General features: G+C 54.0%; 1 protein-coding gene across 1 annotated transcript in view; it reads right to left on the reverse strand.

Moving 5' to 3' along the window:
* The window catches only part of LOC133361202 (collagen alpha-1(I) chain-like), a 43183-nt gene that overhangs the window by 8172 nt on the left and 14147 nt on the right, over window positions 1–20864 (reverse strand). Inside the window, exons 5-12 of the mRNA XM_061580086.1 lie at window positions 17768–17821; window positions 15918–15971; window positions 9743–9850; window positions 7117–7170; window positions 4225–4278; window positions 3395–3502; window positions 1851–1904; window positions 209–248 (exon numbers count right to left, since the gene is read on the reverse strand). Coding sequence (XP_061436070.1) covers window positions 209–248; window positions 1851–1904; window positions 3395–3502; window positions 4225–4278; window positions 7117–7170; window positions 9743–9850; window positions 15918–15971; window positions 17768–17821 — 526 coding nt within the window. The remainder of the gene's footprint in view (window positions 1–208; window positions 249–1850; window positions 1905–3394; window positions 3503–4224; window positions 4279–7116; window positions 7171–9742; window positions 9851–15917; window positions 15972–17767; window positions 17822–20864) is intronic.

Below are 20864 nucleotides of genomic sequence, written 5' to 3' on the forward strand. Positions count from 1 at the left end.
CCAACTCGCTCGCCGGCTCGCTCACCAACTCGCTCACCACCTCGCTCACCACCTCGCTCACCACTGCGCTCACCATCCCACTCTCAACATTGTTGTACACGTGTGTGTGTGTACACGCGTGTGTGTGTACACGTGTGTGTGTACACGTGTGTGTGTGTGTGTACACGTGTGTGTGTGTACACGTGTGTGTCTGTGTGTGTGCGCACACTCACCGATGCACCTTTAGCTCCCTTTGGTCCTGGAGCACCCTGGTCAGAGACACGCGGAGACACACAGACACACAGACACACAGACACACACAGGGAGACACACAGGGAGACACACAGACACACACAGAGACACACAGAGACACACAGACACACACAGAGACACACACAGAGACACACAGGAAGACACACAGAGACACACAGAGACACACACACACACAGAGACACACAGGAAGACACACAGATACACACGCACAGAGAACATACAGAGAGACACACGCACAGAGAGACACACAAAGAGACACAGAGACACACGCACAAAGAGACACACATGCACACAAAAACACAGAGAGACACACACAGAGACACACACGGAGACACGTGGAGACACGTGGAGACACAGGGAGACACGCGGGGAGACACAGAGAGACACGCAGGGATATGGTGAGCAGGGGTGCAGCGGTTAGCGCACTGCGCTACAAACCCAGCAATCCGCTGGTATGAAGCACGTGGTATGCCGTGTGTGTGGTGTATGGGGTGTGTGTGGTGTGCGTGGTGTGTGTGTGGTGTGTGTGATGTGTGCGATGTGTGTGTGGTGTGTGTTGTGTGGTGTGTGTGGTGTGTGGTGTGTGTGTGGTGTGTGTGGTGTGTGTGGTGTGTGTTGTGTGTATGATGTGTGTATGATGTGTGTGGTGTGCTGTGTGTGGTGTGCCGTGTGTGATGTGTGTATGATGTGTGCTGTGTGTGGTGTGTGTGGTGTGTGTGTGTGGTGTGTGTGATGTGTGTGGTGTGTGTGTGGTGTGTGTGGTGTGCGTGGGGTGTGTGATGTGTGTGTGGTGTGCTGTGTGTGGTGTGCCGTGTGTGTGGTATGGGGTGTGTGGTGTGTATGGTGTGTGTGGCGTGTGTATGATGTGTGGTGTGCTGTGTGTGGTGTGTATGATGTGTGTGGTGTGTGTATGATGTGTGTGGTGTGTGTATGATGTGTGTGGTGTGTGTATGATGTGTGGTGTGGTGTGTGTGGTGTGTATGATGTATGTGGTGTGTGTATGATGTGTGGTGTGGTGTGTGTGGTGTGTGTCTGGTGTGTGTGTGCTGTGTGTGATGTGTGTGATGTGTGGTGTGCTGTGTGTGGTGTGCTGTGTGTGGTGTGCATGATGTGTGTGCTGTGTGTGGTGTGCTGTGTGTATGATGTGTGTGTATGATGTGTGTGGTGTGCTGTGTGTGGTGTTCCGTGTGTGTGGTGTGGTGTGTGTGTGGTGTGGTGTGTGTGTGGTGTGTATGATGTGTGTGGTGTGGTGTGTGTGGTGTGCCATGTGTGTGGTGTGCTGTGTGTGTGTGATGTGTGGCGTGCTGTGTGTGGTGTGCTGTGTGTGTGTATGATGTGTGTGGTGTGTGTGGTGTACTGTGTGTGTGTGCTGTGTGTGGTGTGCTGTGTATGATGTGTATGATGTGTATGATGTGTGTGCTGTGTATGATGTGTGTGCTGTGTGTGCTGTGTGTGGTGTGCTGTGTGTATGTGTGTGGTATGCTGTGTGATGTGTATGATGTGTGATGTGTGGTGTGCTGTGTGTGGTGTGCTGTGTGTGGTGTGCTGTGTATGATGTGTATGATGTGTATGATGTGTGCTGTGTGTGGTGAGCTCACAGGGTTGCCAGCGGATCCTCCAGGGCCAGATGGCCCAGCCGGGCCTGGAATTCCCTGTGACGGACACACACAGTCACACACACAGACACACATAGACCGTGACACACAGACACACACAAACAGACATGAACACACACACAGACACACAGACATGAACACACACAGACACACACACACAGTCACACACACACACACACAGACACACAGACATGAACACACACAGACACACACACACAGACACACAGGCATGAACACACACAGACAGTCACACACAGACACACACACACAGACATGAACACACACAGACACACATAGACACACACACACAGACATGAACACACACACAGTCACACACACACATAGACCGTGACACACAGACACACACAAACCGTGACACACAGACACACACACACACACAGACACACAGTCACACACACACACAGACACACATAGACCGTGACATACAGACACACACAAACCGTGACACACAGACACACACACACAGTCACACACAGACACACATAGACCGTGACACACAGACACACACAGACGGTGACACACACACACAGACGGTGACACACACATACAGACGTATAGACCGTGACACACAGACACACATACACACACAAGACACGCACGCGTAGGCCGTCACACACAGACACACACAGACCCTGACACACACACAGATCGTGTCACACACACACACAGACACACACACACAGACACACACAGACACACACAGACGGTGACACACACACACACATAGACGCATAGACCGTCACACACAGACACACACAGACCCTGACACACAGACATAGACCATGACACAGACACACACAGACGGTGACACACACACAGAGACGCATAGACCGTGACACACAGACACACACAAGACACGCACGCATAGACCGTCACACAGACACACACAGATCGTGACACACAGACCGTGATGCACACACACACACACAGACCGTTACACACAGACACACACAGACCGTTACACACACACACATAGACCGTGACACACACACACACACAGACCGTGACACACAGACTGCCACAGACCGTGACACACAGACACACACAGACGGTGACACACACACACACAGACGCATAGACCGTGACACACAGACACACACAGACCGTGACACACACACACACACAGACCGTGACACACAGACACACACAGACCGTGACACACAGACACACACAGACCGTGACACACACAGACCGTGACACACAGACACACACAGACCGTGACACACACACACACACACAGACCGTGACACACAGACACACACAGATGGTGACACACACAGACACACAGATCGTGACACACAGACACACACACACACATCCACACTCGACCAACAAGGCCACCACGTGCCGTGGTTGTTTCCCGACGGGCCTGGTGGAATCAGGCCTCTCTGTACCTGCCCCCCCACAACAGAGGTAGCCCCCTACCACAGAGGTAGCCCCCTACCACAGAGGTAGCCCCCCACAGAGGTAGCCCCCTACCGCAGAGGTAGCCCCCCACCACGTACCTGTTCTCCCTTGGGCCCCCGCGTGCCGGCGGGCCCCGAGAGGCCTCGGTCGCCCTTCTCGCCCTGCTCGCCCGGGGGGCCGATGAGGCCGATGAGGCCGGAGTGTCCCTACGCGGAGCGGAGATAGGGGGGGGGGCACACAAAGACAAAGGTCACCCGGGTAGCCTTCGACAAGACTGGCTGGGGGCAAGCCGTGCCACCGGTCAGCATACACACAAAGACAAAGATCCCCCGTGTAGCCCTCAACAGAGTGTTGGGGCAAGTGCTGTTAGTAGCGAGTAGCAGCACCACCGCTCCCCACACACAAAGACAAAGATCCCCCGTGTAGCCCTAACAGACTGCGGGGGCAAGTGCTGTTAGTAGCGAGTAGCAGCACCACCGCTCCCCACCCTCTAAAGACAAAGATCCCCCGTGTAGCCTCTAACAAACTGCGGGGGCAAGTGCTGTTAGTAGGAGAGTAGCAGCAGCAGCGCTCAGCATACACAAAGACAAAGATCCCCCGTGTAGCCTCTAACAGACTGTGGGGGCAAGTGCCGTTAGTAGCGAGTAGCAGCACCACCGCTCCCCACCCTCTAAAGACAAAGCTCCCCCGTGTAGCCTCAACACGATGTAGGGGCAAGTGCTGTTAGCGAGTAGCAGCAGCAGCGCCTATGAAGGCTACCGGCGCTGTGGCACACGAGGGGGTGGGTGGCCAGCACCACGCCCGGCCGCCTTTGTCTCCCCATTGGCGATGTTCACTACGCTACACCAGGTTACTCATTTGAGGCTGAGTCGACCTAGCGCTGCGCCAACCGCTGCACCACCACTCTCCCACCTCCTCCCCCTCTCACCTTCTGTCCCTTGGACCCGGAGTCGCCCTTGAGTCCAGGAAGGCCTGGCGGTCCCTGCATACGCGACACGGGGGGCGGCCGTGGGTCAGAGGTCGCAACCGGGTACCCGATACCCGTACCCTACCCGATACCCGACTACCCGGCTACCCGGCCGGGTACGGGTACCCGTTTGCGACCCTGGTGCGGCCGGGTACGGGTACGGGTAGGCCGTGAGTCACTGGTGAGTCACCGTGATTGTCACTCATTTCCCAACGTCTTGTCTCTTCTCGCAATTCAAGTTCCTAGAATCAACCCACCCGCGCCTGCAACATGGCTTCATCCCAGAGGTCGCAATCGGGTACCCGATACCATTACCCTACCCGTACCCTACCCGGTAGGGTACGGGTAGGGTACGGGTAGGGTACGGGTATGGGTAGGGTACGGGTAGGGTACGGGTAGGGTACGGGTAGGGTACGGGTACAGGTAGGGTACGGGTAGGGTACGAGTAGGGTACAGGTAGGGTACGGGTACGGGTAGGGTACGGGTAGGGTACGGGTAGGGTACGGGTAGGGTACGGGTAGGGTACGGGTAGGGTACGGGTACGGCCGAGTACGGGTAGGGTACGGGTAGGGTACGGGTAGGGTACGGGTACGGGTAGGGTACGGGTAGGGTACGGGTACAGGTAGGGTACGGGTAGGGTTCGGGTACGGTTAGCGTACGGGTAGGGTACGGGTAGGGTACGGGTAGGGTACGGGTAGGGTACGGGTACAGGTAGGGTACGGGTAGGGTTCGGGTACGGTTAGGGTACGGGTAGGGTACGGGTAGGGTACGGGTAGGGTACGGGTACGGCCGGGTACGGGTAGGGTACGGGTAGGGTACGGGTAGGGTACGGGTAGGGTAGGGTACGGGTAGGGTACGGGTAGGGTAGGGTACGGGTAGGGTACGGGTAGGGTAGGGTACGGGTAGGGTAGGGTACGGGTAGGGTACGGGTAGGGTACAGGTAGGGTACGGGTAGGGTACGGGTAGGGTACGGGTACGGGTAGGGTACGGGTACGGGTAGGGTACGGGTAGGGTACGGCCGGGTACGGGTAGGGTACGGGTAGGGTACGGGTAGGGTACGGTACGGGTAGGGTACGGGTACGGGTAGGGTACGGGTAGGGTACGGGTAGGGTACGGGTAGGGTACGGGTACGGGTAGGGTACGGGTAGGGTACGGGTAGGGTACGGGTAGGGTACGGGTACGGCCGAGTACGGGTAGGGTACGGGTAGGGTACGGGTAGGGTACGGGTACGGGTAGGGTACGGGTAAAGTACGGGTACAGGTAGGGTACGGGTAGAGTTCGGGTACGGTTAGCGTACGGGTAGGGTACGGGTAGGGTACGGGTAGGGTACGGGTAGGGTACGGGTACAGGTAGGGTACGGGTAGGGTACGGGTACGGTTAGGGTACGGGTAGGGTACGGGTAGGGTACGGGTAGGGTACGGGTACGGCCGGGTACGGGTAGGGTACGGGTAGGGTACGGGTAGGGTACGGGTAGGGTAGGGTACGGGTAGGGTACGGGTAGGGTACAGGTAGGGTACGGGTACGGGTAGGGTACGGGTACGGGTAGGGTACGGGTAGGGTACGGGTAGGGTACGGCCGGGTACGGGTAGGGTACGGGTAGGGTACGGGTAGGGTACGGTACGGGTAGGGTACGGGTACGGGTAGGGTACGGGTAGGGTACGGGTACGGGTAGGGTACGGGTACGGGTAAGCTCAATTTCGATTTAAAGCTTTCGTGACTGCAGGGATTCATTTTGTTGAGTTCTTTCGGTAAAGTCACGTAGAAGGGAAATGAAAAAATAATAAATATGAAACAATAAAATTATCACGACGTTTCGATTGCAACGCAAGCAATCATCGTCAGGTGTGAAAATCACAGCAAGAAAATTTACTTTTTTTCACACCCCATGACGATTGCTTGTGTTGCAATCTAAACGTCGTGAGAATTTTATAATGTTTATTTTTATTATTTTATTTACAACTGCAAATCCGAGGGTGAGGAGACGTGGTGAGGGTGAGGGGGTGAGGGTGAGGAGGCGGAGTGAGGAGACGGGGTGAGGAGGCAGGGTGAGGGGTGAGGAGACGGGGTGAGGGTGAGGGGGTGAGGGTGAGGGGGTGAGGTGAGGGTGAGGCGGTGAGGGGGTGAGGGTGAGGAGGCGGGGTGAGGGTGAAGGGGTGAGGGGGTGAGGGTGAGGAGGCGGGGTGGTGGTGAGGAGATGAGGTGAGGGTGAGGGGGTGAGGGTGAGGGGGTGAGGGTGAGGGGGTGAGGGTGAGGAGACGGAGTGAGGGTGAGGAGACGTGGTGAGGGTGAGGGGGTGAGGGTGAGGGGGTGAGGGTGAGGAGGCAGGGTGAGGGGTGAGGAGACGGGGTGAGGGTGAGGGGGAGAGGGTGAGGGGGTGAGGGTGAGGAGGCAGGGTGAGGGGTGAGGAGACGGGGTGAGGGTGAGGGGGTGAGGGTGAGGAGGCGGGGTGAGGAGACGGGGTGTGGAGGCGGGGTGGTGGTGAGGAGACGGGGTGAGGGGGTGAGGGTGAGGGGGTGAGGAGACGGGGTGAGGAGGCGGGGTGGTGGTGAGGAGATGAGGTGAGGGGTGAGGGGGTGAGGGGGTGAGGGTGAGGGGGTGAGGGGGTGAGGGGGTGAGGAGAGGGGTGAGGGTGAGGGGGTGAGGGTGAGGGGGTGAGGGTGAGGGGGTGAGGAGAGGGGTGAGGGTGAGGGGGTGAGGGTGAGGACACGGGGTGAGGGTGAGGAGGTGAGGGTGAGGAGACGGGGTGTGGAGGCGGGGTGGTGGTGAGGAGATGAGGTGAGGGTGAGGGGGTGAGGGTGAGGAGGCGGGGTGAGGGGGTGAGGGTGAGGACACGGGGTGAGGGTGAGGACATACCACAGGACCTGGAGGCCCCTCTGAGCCTCGTATTCCTTGCTTGCCTTGATCACCCTGAGAAGACACACACACAGAGACACACACACAGAGAGACACACAAAGAGACACAGTGAGACACACACACACAGATACACACAGTGAGACACATACACACAGACACACACAGTGAGACACACACACAGAGAACAGTGAGACACACACACAGAGACACAGAGACACACACACAGAGACACAGTGAGACACACAGAGAACAGTGAGACACACACACAGATACACACAGTGAGACACATACACACAGACACACACAGTGAGACACACACACAGAGAACAGTGAGACACACACACAGAGACACAGAGACACACACACAGAGACACAGTGAGACACACAGAGAACAGTGAGACACACACACAGATACACACAGTGAGACACATACACACAGACACACACAGTGAGACACACACACAGAGAACAGTGAGACACACACACAGAGACACAGAGACACACACACAGAGACACAGTGAGACACACAGAGAACAGTGAGACACACACACAGATACACACAGTGAGACACATACACACAGACACACACAGTGAGACACACACACAGAGAACAGTGAGACACACACACAGAGACACAGAGACACACACACAGAGACACAGTGAGACACACACACAGAGACACACACACAGAGAGACACACAAAGAGACACACACAGAGACACAGTGAGACACACACACACAGATACACACAGTGAGACACACACAGAGACACACACAGAGACACACACACAGAGACACACACAGAGACACACACACAGAGACACAGTGAAACACACACAGAGACACACACAGAGACACACACACAGAGACACACACACAGAGACACAGTGAGACACAGACACATAAAGACACACACACAGAGAACAGTGAGACACAGAGACACAGACACACACACAGAGACACAGTGAGACACAGACACAGAGACACACACACAGAGACATAGTGACACACACACATAGACACACACACAGAGACACACACACAGAGACACAGTGACACACACACAGACACACACACAGAGACACACACACAGAGACACAGTGACACACACACACAGACACACACACAGAGACACACACACAGAGACACAGTGACACACACACATAGACACACACACAGAGAACAGTGAGACACACACAGTGAGACACACACAGAAAGACACACATACAGAGACACATACAGAGACACAGTGAGACACACACAGAGAGACACACACAGACACACATAGACACACACAGACACACGCACAGAGAGACAAAGAGAGAGACACACACAGAGACACAGAGACACACGCACAGAGAGTCACACAGAGACATACAAAGACACACAGATAGAGAGACCCAGAGAGAGACACACACAGAAACACAGAGACACAAAGACACATGCACAGAGAGACACACAGAGACACACACAGAGACACAGAGACACACAGAGACATACAGAGACACACACAGACACACACAGAGACATACAGAGACACACACAGACACACACACAGAGACACAGAGACATTCGCACAGAGACACAAAGTGTGTAGTGTATAGTAGTGTATAGTGTAGTGTATAGTGTAGTGTATAGTAGTGTATAGCGTAGTGTATAGTCGTGTATAGTGTAGTGTATATAGTAGTGTATAGTGTAGTGTATAGCCGTGTGTAGTGTATAGCGTAGTGTATAGTGTAGTGTATAGTGTAGTGTATAGTGCAGTGTATAGTAGTGTATAGTGTAGTGTATAGCCGTATATAGTGTAGTGTATAGTGTAGTGTATAGTGTAGTGTATATTGTAGTGTATAGTGTAGTGTATAGTGTAGTGTATAGTCGTGTATAGTAGTGTATAGTGTAGTGTATAGCGTAGTGTATAGTGTAGTGTATAGTGTAGTGTAGTGTATAGTGTAGTGTATAGTGGTAGTGTATAGTGTAGTGTATACTAGTGTATAGTGTAGTGTATAGTGTAGTGTATAGTAGTGTATAGTGTAGTGTATAGTGCAGTGTATAGTGTAGTGTATAGTGTAGTGTATAGTGTAGTGTATAGTAGTGTATAGTAGTGTATAGTGTAGTGTATAGTGTAGTGTATAGTCGTGTATAGTAGTGTATAGTGTAGTGTATAGTAGTGTATAGTGTAGTGTATAGTGTAGTGTATAGTGTAGTGTATAGTAGTGTACAGTAGTGTATATTGTAGTGTATAGTAGTGTATAGTGTAGTGTATAGTAGTGTATAGTGTAGTGTATAGTAGTGTATAGTGTAGTGTATAGTGTAGTGTATAGTCGTGTATAGTAGTGTATAGTGTAGTGTATAGTAGTGTATAGTGTAGTGTATAGTGTAGTGTACAGTGTAGTGTATAGTAGTGTATAGTAGTGTATAGTGTAGTGTATAGTAGTGTATAGTGTAGTGTATAGTAGTGTATAGTGTAGTGTATAGTAGTGTATAGCGTAGTGTATAGTGTAGTATGTAGCGTAGTGTATAGCGTAGTGTATAGCGTAGTGTGTATCGTAGTGTACGGCGTAGTGTGCCTGGCACGAGCGCCGTAGCGACGACGCGCACCCAGCCTGGCGCGGTCGCCGTGGTTACCTGCGGCCCCGGGAGCCCCCTGAGGCCCTCCGGCCCTTGCTTGCCGGAGACGCCCTGAGGCCCAACGGAGCCTGTCTTGCCTGGCGGCCCCGAAGCCCCAGGCTCGCCCTGTGGGGGGGTGGGGAGTAGTGGTGGGGTGGTGGGGGGAGTGGTGGGGTGGTGGTGGGGGGTGGTGGGGGGGTGGGGTGGGGAGTGGAGGGGGGAGGGTGGGGGGAGGGTGGGGGGGTGGTGGGGGGGGGAGGTGGTGGGTGGGGGGGGTGGGGGAATGTGGGGGGTGGTGGGGGGGTGGTGTGGGGGTGGGGGGGTGGTGAGGGTGGTGGTGGGGGGTAATGGTGGGGGGGTGGTGGGGGGTGGTGGTGGGGGGGGTGGTGGGGGGAGGGTGGGGGGGTGGGGGGATGTGGGGGGGTGGTGTGGCGGTGGGGGGGTGGTGAGGGTGGGGGTGGGGAGTGGAGGGGGGAGGGTGGGGGGAGGGTGGGGGGGTGGTGGGGGGGGGGAGGTGGTGGGTGGGGGGGGTGGGGGAATGTGGGGGGTGGTGGGGGGGTGGTGTGGGGGTGGGGGGGTGCAGAGGGTGGTGGTGGGGGGTAATGGTGGGGGGGTGGTGGGGGGTGGTGGTGGGGGGGGTGGTGGGGGGAGGGTGGGGGGGTGGGGGGATGTGGGGGGGTGGTGTGGGGGTGGGGGGGTGGTGAGGGTGGGGGTGGGGGGGGTGGTGGGGGGAGGGTGGTGGGGGGTGGTGGTGGGGGGTGGGTGGTGGTGGGGGTGGTGGTGGGGTAATGGTGGTGGGAGGGTGGTGGGGGGAGGGTGGGGGGGTGAGGAAGAGCAGCGTCAGACCAGGTAAATGTCTGCACGTTAAAGACTCTACGTGAGCAGCGGTGCGGCCGCGGTCATCTGGAACCGACCGTGAGTAGAAGGCGCAGCGACGCCATGACACCATCCACAAACTACGATGAAGCAGACAGCGCAGCGACGACGACGATAATAATGATGATGACGATGATGACGATGATGACGATGATGATGACGATGATGACGACGATGATGACGACGATGATGACGATGATGACGATGATGATGATGATGATGACGATGATGACGATGACGATGATGACGACGATGATGACGATGATGATGATGATGACGATGATGATGATGATGATGACGATGATGATGATGATGACGACGATGACGATGATGATGATGATGATGACGATGATGACGATGATGACGATGATGATGACGATGATGACGACGATGATGACGACGATGATGACGATGATGACGATGATGATGATGATGATGACGATGATGACGATGACGATGATGACGACGATGATGACGATGATGATGATGATGACGATGATGATGATGATGATGACGATGATGATGATGATGACGACGATGACGATGATGATGATGATGATGACGATGATGACGATGATGACGATGATGATGACGATGATGATGATGATGATGACGATGATGATGACGATGATGATGATGACGATGACGATGATGACGACGATGATGACGATGACGATGATGACGATGACTGATGATGATGACGATGATGACGATGATGATGATGACGATGATGACGATGATGACGATGATGATGACGATGATGATGACGATGACGATGATGACGATGATGATGATGATGACGATGATGATGATGACGATGATGACGATGATGATGATGACGACGACGATGATGACGATGATGATGACGATGATGATGACGATGATGATGACGATGATGATGACGATGATGATGACGATGATGACGATGACGATGATGATGACGATGATGACGATGACGATGATGACGACGATGACGATGATGATGACGACGATGATGACGATGATGATGATGACGATGATGATGATGATGACGACGATGATGATGACGATGATGATGATGACGATGACGATGATGATGATGACGATGATGATGATGGACGATGATGATGATGATGACGATGATGACGATGATGATGATGACGATGATGATGATGATGATGATTGACGATGATGACGATGATGACGATGATGATGACGATGATGATGACGATGACGATGATGACGATGATGATGATGATGACGATGATGATGATGACGATGATGACGATGATGATGATGACGACGATGATGACGATGATGACGACGATGACGACGATAACGACGACAACGACGACGATGACGATACACTCACCAACTACCCCGCTACTGCTGCTAAGGCAGGTTGTATCTGCGCTTGACCACGCGAGTGTGAAATTGTCAAGTCGCTGCTCTGCATCGGCTACATCAGCCCTACGAAAGATCAGCATCAACATCATCGGCCAGGGTCTATCCACTGCTTGACTAAGGTGCATATAGAATTCGAACGGGGAGACATCATTGGTTCTTTCGGTAAAGCCACGTCGTTCGATGGAACATGAAATAGAAATAACAGGCAATACAATTACGGTAAAGCCACGTGGGTAGAGAAATAAAATGAAATGACAGGCAGACAGAGACAGACAGACAGACAGAGATAGAGAGACAGAGAGACAGACAGAGAGACAGAGAGAGACAGACAGACAGAGAAAGAGACAGAGAGACAGACAGAGGCAGACAGGCAGACAGAGACAGACAGACAGAGACAGAGACACAGAGAGACACAGAGAGACAAAGAGACACAGAGAGAGAGATGGAGAGACAGACAGAGACACAGAGATAGACACAGATAGACAGAGAGGCAGAGACACAGAGAGAGACAGAGACAGACAGGCAGACAGAGAGAGACACAGAGAGACAGAGAGATAGAGACACAGAGACAGAGAGACAGAGATAGACACAGAGAGAGACAGAGAGAGACCGACAGAGAGACAGAGAGAGACAGAGAGACAGACAGAGAGACAGAGAGAGACAGACAGAGAGAGAGACAGAGAGAGACAGACAGAGAGACAGAGAGAGAGACAGACAGAGAGACAGACAGACAGAGACAAGACAGAGAGAGACAGACAGACAGAGACAGACAGAGACAGAGAGAGAGAGACAGACAGAGAAACAGAGACAGAGAGACAGACAGAGACAAACAGAGACAGACAGGCAGACAGAGACAGACAGAGAGACAGAGAGACAGGCAGAGACACAGAGACAGAGAGAGAGACACACACAGAGAGACACAGAGAGACAGAGAGAGACACAGAGAGACAGAGAGACACAGAGAGACACAGAGACAGAGAGACACAGACAGAGACACAAAGACACAGAGAGACACAGAGAGAGACACAGAGAAAGAGAGACACAGAGACACACAGAGACACACACAGAGACACACACAGAGACACAGAGACAGAGGACACACACAGAGACACAGAGACAGAGAGACAGAGACACACAGAGACACACACAGAGACACACACAGAGACACAGAGACAGAGAGACACAGACAGAGACACAAAGACACAGAGAAACACAGACAGAGACACAGACACAGAGACACACACAGAGAGACAGAGACAGAGACACAGAGACAGAGACACACACAGAGAGACAGAGGACAGAGACACAGAGACAGAGACACACACAGAGAGACAGAGACAGAGACACAGAGACAGAGACACACACAGAGACAGAGACACACACAGAGACACAAAGACACAGAGAAACACAGACAGAGACACAGAGACAGAGGACACACACAGAGAGACAGAGACAGAGACACAGAGACAGAGACACACACAGAGAGACAGAGACAGAGACACAGAGACAGAGACACACACAGAGAGACAGAGACAGAGACACAGAGACAGAGACACACACAGAGACAGAGACACACACAGAGACACAAAGACACAGAGAAACACAGACAGAGACACAGACACAGAGACACACACAGAGAAACACAGACAGAGACACAGACACAGAGACACACACAGAGAGACAGAGACAGAGACACAGAGACAGAGACACACACAGAGAGACAGAGACACAGAGACAGAGACACACACAGAGAGACAGAGACAGAGACACAGAGACAGAGACACACACAGAGAGACAGAGACAGAGACACAGAGACAGAGACACACACAGAGAGACAGAGGACAGAGACACAGAGACAGAGACACACACAGAGAGACAGAGACAGAGACACAGAGACAGAGACACACACAGAGAGACAGAGACAGAGACACAGAGACAGAGACACACACAGAGACACAGAGACAGAGACACACACAGACACAGAGACACACACAGAGACACAGATACAGAGACACACACAGACACAGAGACACACACAGAGACACAGACACAGAGACACACACAGAGACACACACAGAGACACAGAGACAGAGACACAGAGACAGAGACACACACGGAGAGACAGAGACACAGAGACAGAGACACACACAGAGAGACAGAGACAGAGACACAGAGACAGAGACACACACAGAGAGACAGAGACAGAGACACAGAGACAGAGACACACACAGAGACAGAGACACACACAGAGACACAAAGACACAGAGAAACACAGACAGAGACACAGACACAGAGACACACACAGAGAGACAGAGACAGAGACACAGAGACAGAGACACACACAGAGAGACAGAGACACAGAGACAGAGACACACACAGAGAGACAGAGACAGAGACACAGAGACAGAGACACACACAGAGAGACAGAGACACAGAGACAGAGACACACACAGAGACAGAGACACACACAGAGACACAAAGACACAGAGAAACACAGACAGAGACACAGACACAGAGACACACACACAGAGACACACACAGAGAGACAGAGACACAGAGACAGAGACACACACAGAGACAGAGACACACACAGAGACACAAAGACACAGAGAAACACAGACAGAGACACAGACACAGAGACACACACACAGAGACACACACAGAGAGACAGAGACACAGACACAGAGACACACACAGAGACAGAGACACACACAGAGACACAAAGACACAGAGAAACACAGACAGAGACACAGACACAGAGACACACACACAGAGACACACACACAGAGACAGAGACACAGACACAGAGACACACACACAGAGACACACACAGAGACACAGAGACACAGACACAGAGACACACAGACAGAGACACAGAGAGAGACAGAGACACAGACACATAGACACACACACAGAGACACACACAGAGACACACACACAGAGACACAGAGACACAGAGACAGAGACACACACACAGAGACACAGAGACACAGAGACACACACACAGACACAGAGACACACACAGAGACACACACAGAGAGACAGAGACACAGACACAGAGACACACACACAGAGACACAGAGACACAGAGACACACACACAGACACAGAGACACACACAGAGACACACACAGAGAGACAGAGACACAGACACAGAGACACACACACAGAGACACAGAGACACAGAGACACACACAGACACAGAGACACACACAGAGACACACACAGAGAGACAGAGACACAGACACAGAGACACACACACAGAGACACAGAGACACAGAGACACACACACAGACACAGAGACACACACAGAGACACACACAGAGAGACAGAGACACAGACACAGAGACACACACACAGAGACACAGAGACACAGAGACACACACACAGACACAGAGACACAGACAGAGACACACACAGAGAGACAGAGACACAGACACAGAGACACACACACAGAGACACAGAGACACAGAGACACACACACAGACACAGAGACACACACAGAGACACACACAGAGAGACAGAGACACAGACACAGAGACACACACACAGAGACACAGAGACACAGAGACACACACACAGACACAGAGACACACACAGAGACACACACAGAGAGACAGAGACACAGACACAGAGACACACACACAGAGACACAGAGACACAGAGACACACACACAGACACACACGGTGACACGGTGACACACACAGAGACACAGAGACACAGAGACACACACACAGACACACACACAGACACAGAGACACACACAGAGACACACACAGAGACACACACACAGAGACACACACACACAGACACAGAGACACACACACAGAGACACACACAGAGACACAGAGACACACACAGAGAGACAGAGACACACACAGAGACACACACAGAGACACAGAGACACACACAGAGAGACAGAGACACGCACCTTGCCTCCCTTCTCCCCTTGCCTCCCCTCGGGCCCCGTCTGACCAGTCGCCCCCTGCAGAAGACAAAGATCCACCGTGTAGCCTCAACAGACCGCAGGGGCAAGTGCTGTTAGATGATCTCCCAAGCGAAATGCTGAGGGAGGGTGGCGTTTGTGCACAGACTGCCCTACATGACATCATAACAACAGTCTGGACCACTGGATGGGTTCTGCAGGACTGGAAGGATGCCCTGGTGGTCCCCCTCTTTGAGAAGGGGGGCCGCACAGACTGTAACAACTACAGGGGCATCTCACTCCTCAGTGTGCCGGGAAAGGTCCTGGCATGGATTATTCAACATCGCCTTGCTAGGCACGCTGAGGAGGGGCTTGCGGAGCCCCAATGTGGTTTCAGGAAAGGGCGGTCCTGCACAGATGCCATATTTTCTGTCCGTCTGCTACAGCAGAGGTGTAGGGAATTCCAACAAGATCTACATCTCTGCTTTATTGACTTGGTCAAGGCACTGTGATACCATCAGTAGGCCTGGGCTCTGGGTTGTTCTTCGTGCTATCGGAGTCACTGACTCTCTGCTCACGATCATTAAGGACCTTCATGATGGTGGGCAGCTGCATAGCCGGGAGTCGGAACAATTCCCTGTTCACCTTGGGTGCTACAAGGATGTCCTCTGTCTCCCACATTACTTAACATCTATTCCAACCACGTAATTCATCAAGCCTTCGATGGACATCTGGTACAGATACAACGGGAGGCTGATTGATGCCCGGGTGTGGTCAAGGGATGGCTCCCTATTGGTCAATCCGTTATGTTTGCCGATGACCTGGTGATTGCTGCTCACTCAGAGGAGGAGTTGGAGGCACTGCTGCTGAACCTGGAGCGTGCCACTAAGAGGTGGGGCCTTACCATCAGCCCCACCAAAACTAAGCACCTGCCTGGGTATTTTGTACCATCAGACACTCCACCCCCACAACTCCCAATTGGTGATGGGGCAGTAGTGGAGAGAGTGGAGAGTTTCCCATACCTGGGCAGTGTGCTCATGACCGGCTCCGGTTTAACAGCAGAGGTCTCACTCCGAATCAGTCGAGCGGCAATATCTTTTCATCGGTTGCGTAACGATGTGTGGAAGCTACCTGGTCTGTCGCACTGCACGAAGCTTCAGGTCTTCTCGGCCACGGTCATTCCCTCCCTTCTCTACGCTTGCGAGACGTGGACATCTTCGCCGGTTAGAAACATTTAGGCTGGCCTGCCTACGATCCATGCTGGGTTTAAGCAGGCTAGATGGTGTGAGAAGCTCACAAATCCTTGAAATATCTGGACAAAGTCCCATCGGTCAGCTCCTCCGAAAGGCAAGGCTGCGTTGGCTGGGTCATGTAGCCCGCATGCCCAGCCACCACATGCCTAAACAGCTTTTGGATGGAGTGATGTGGTACAAGAGGATGTGGAGCTGAGTGGACTTGCCGATGACTGGTACCAGCAGTGTCAAGATCGGCCTCTGTGGAGGAGGCTCGTGAAGGACACTACTGGGTGAGTTGGAGGACAACAACGGAGGGCGGAGGAGCGACGCTCACAACAACGAGCGGAGCGCCGGGTGGCTAAAGCCCAGCAAGTTGGCACAGTAGGGGGCACAGGTGGTGCATCAGCCAGTCATCTCGGTCATCTCAGTTAGTCGACCCGTGGCACCTGCTGGGTCTGCCCCGTGACCTCCTGCCAGTGGGCGTTCGACACTTCACGTGGCCTCAAGGTGCACTTGGCCTGGCACAAGCGTCGTGGTGACGTCACCGCCACTTAGTGGCGATTGTTGGTTGTTGTTGTTGTTGTGCGTACTGTGTGTACTGCGCTGTTGTGCTGTACACACCCTCTTCCCTGTAGGCCCAGGTGGGCCAGCTTCACCAGTCACACCTGGAGACCCCTGCAGGTGCACACACAGACACACACAGACACACACAGTGAGACACACACACAGACACACACACACACACACAGACACACATGTGTACGTAGACACACAGACAGACACACACGTACACACAGACACACACACAGACACACACGGACACACAGACACACACACAGACACACACAGACACACATACAGACACACACACAGACACACACGGACACACAGACACACACAGACACACACACAGACACACACACAGACACTCACACAGACACACACACAGACACACACACAGACACTCACACAGATACACACACAGACACACAGACACACACGGACACACAGACACACATATGTACGTAGACACACAAACAGACAAAGATCCCCCGTGTAGCCTTAACAGAATGTAGGGGCAAGTGCTGTTAGCGAGCACCTATGAAGGCCGGAACGGTACACGAGGGGGTGGGTGGCCAGCACCACGCCCGACCGCCTTTGTCTCCCCCCAGTGACAATGTTTACTACACACCGCACCAGGTACTCATTTCAGGCTGAGTCAACCTAGTGGAGGCCCGGGACCGGTTCAGATAATCGTCACTGGCGGTGTTGGCCGTGAGCGGGAATCGAACCCGTGTCGCCGGGTTCGTAGCGCAGCGTAGCGCTAACCGCTGCACCACCGCTCCCCACACAGACAGACACACAGATGTAGGGGTGTTAGAGAGAGAGAGAGCCGTTATGCATGGCAGCTTATGGGAAACAAACACAGTGGGCGGTGCTACGTGAGTGCACGGGGGGGGGGGGGGGGTGCTCTCAACGACGTCCGCACCGGGCAGCCCGGGGCCCCACCCTTCAGCGGGGGTTGAGTATAAAAGGGGATGCGTCAGAGGGCTCGGGGGGGGAAATGTTAAGCTAACGAGAAGATCTTCTTGGTTCTTTCGGTAAAGTCACGTAGAAGGGAAGTAATAAAATAATAAAAATAAAACACAATAAAATAAAATAATTCTCACGACGTTTCGGCCACAACGCAAGCAGCCGTCTTCCCTTCTACGTGACTTTACCAAAAGAACCAAGAAGATGAATCCCTGCAGTCACGAAAGCTTTAAATCGAAATCTAACGAGAAGACTGAAGACATCTTAGCTAGAAGCCCTGGACTCCCCTAGTTCGACGTCCTTATCAGGGCCGAACGGGATCGAGCCAGCGGCGTGGTTCCGAGAGCCAGAGCCGGTGCTCTTGTCAGAGCAGGTCTGGGACTCCGGGTACCGTGACCCCGACTTACCAGTGTCGGGCCAGATAGCCTCGCCTAGCCCGTTAGTGGAGGACTAAGAGGCAGGCTAGGAGTAGCTAGCGCGTGTATCCCCAGCTAGCCGGGTGAGGGGGCCGATACCCCCTCGAGTGTTATATGCCCACTGTTGTGCTGTGTGAAATAAACCCGTGTGCCTCCAACTCCGGCGTCAAGAGTCGTCAACGGTTTTACACAGACAAAGACAAAGATCCCCCCGTATAGCCTGAACAGACTGTAGGGGCAAGTGCTGTTAGCGAGCATCTATGAAGGCCAGAACGGTACACGAGGGGGTGGGTGGCCAGCACCACGCCCGACCGCCTTTGTCTCCCCAGTGGCGATGTTTACTACACACCGCACCAGGTACTCATTTGAGGCTGAGTCGAACTAGGGGAGGCCCATGACCGGTTCAGATAATCGTCACTGGTGTTGGCCGTGAGTGGGAATCGAACCCGGGTCGCTAGGTTCATAGCGCAGCGTAGCGCTAACCGCTGCACCACCGCTCCCCACACACACACACACAGACACACACACAGACACACACACAAAGTGGTGAGGTGGTGGTGAGTGGTGAGGTGGTGGTGAGTGGTGGTGAGTGGTGAGGTGGTGGTGAGTGGTGAGGTGGTGGTGAGTGAGGTGGTGGTGAGTGGTGGGGTGAGTGGTGGGGTGAGTGGTGAGGTGAGTGGTGAGGTGAGTGGTGTGGTGAGTGGTGGTGAGCGGTGAGGTGGTGGTGAGTGAGGTGGTGGTGGTGAGTGAGGTGGTGGTGAGTGGTGGGGTGAGTGGTGGGATGAGTGGTGAGGTGAGTGGTGGGATGAGTGGTGAGGTGAGTGGGGGGATGAGTGGTGAGGTGAGTGGTGGGGTGAGTGGTGGGGTGAGTGGTGAGGTGAGTGGTGAGGTGAGTGGTGGGATGAGTGGTGAAGTGAGTGGTGAGGTGAGTGGTGGGATGAGTGGTGAGGTGAGTGGTGAGGTGAGTGGTGAGGTGAGTGGTGGGATGAGTGGTGAGGTGAGTGGTGAGGTGAGTGGTGGGGTGAGTGGTGAGGTGAGTGGTGAGGTGAGTGGTGGGATGAGTGGTGGGATGAGTGGTGAGGTGAGTGGTGGGGTGAGTGGTGGGGTGAGTGGTGGGATGAGTGGTGGGATGAGTGGTGAGGTGAGTGGTGAGGTGAGTGGTGAGTGGTGAGTGGTGAGGTGAGTGGTGGGATGAGTGGTGAGGTGAGTGGTGGGATGAGTGGTGAGGTGAGTGGTGGGGTGAGTGGTGAGGTGAGTGGTGGGGTGAGTGGTGGGATGAGTGGTGAGGTGAGTGTGAGGTGAGTGGTGAGGTGAGTGGTGGGGTGAGTGGTGGGGTGAGTGGTGGGGTGAGTGGTGAGGTGAGTGGTGAGGTGAGTGGTGAGGTGAGTGGTGGGATGAGTGGTGAGGTGAGTGGTGGGGTGAGTGGTGGGATGAGTGGTGAGGTGAGTGGTGGGATGAGTGGTGAGGTGAGTGGTGGGGTGAGTGGTGAGGTGAGTGGTGAGGTGAGTGGTGGGATGAGTGGTGAGGTGAGTGGTGGGGTGAGTGGTGTGGTGAGTGGTGGTGAGCGGTGAGGTGGTGGTGAGTGAGGTGGTGGTGGTGAGTGAGGTGGTGGTGAGTGGTGGGGTGAGTGGTGGGATGAGTGGTGAGGTGAGTGGTGGGATGAGTGGTGAGGTGAGTGGGGGGATGAGTGGTGAGGTGAGTGGTGGGGGAGGGTGGGGTGAGTGGTGAGGTGAGTGGTGAGGTGAGTGGTGAGTGGTGGGGTGAGTGGT

The sequence above is a fragment of the Lethenteron reissneri genome, chromosome 71, assembly GCF_015708825.2.
Source record: "Lethenteron reissneri isolate LAM-NWPU_2019-01 chromosome 71, ASM1570882v1, whole genome shotgun sequence".
Lineage (NCBI taxonomy): Eukaryota > Metazoa > Chordata > Hyperoartia > Petromyzontiformes > Petromyzontidae > Lethenteron > Lethenteron reissneri.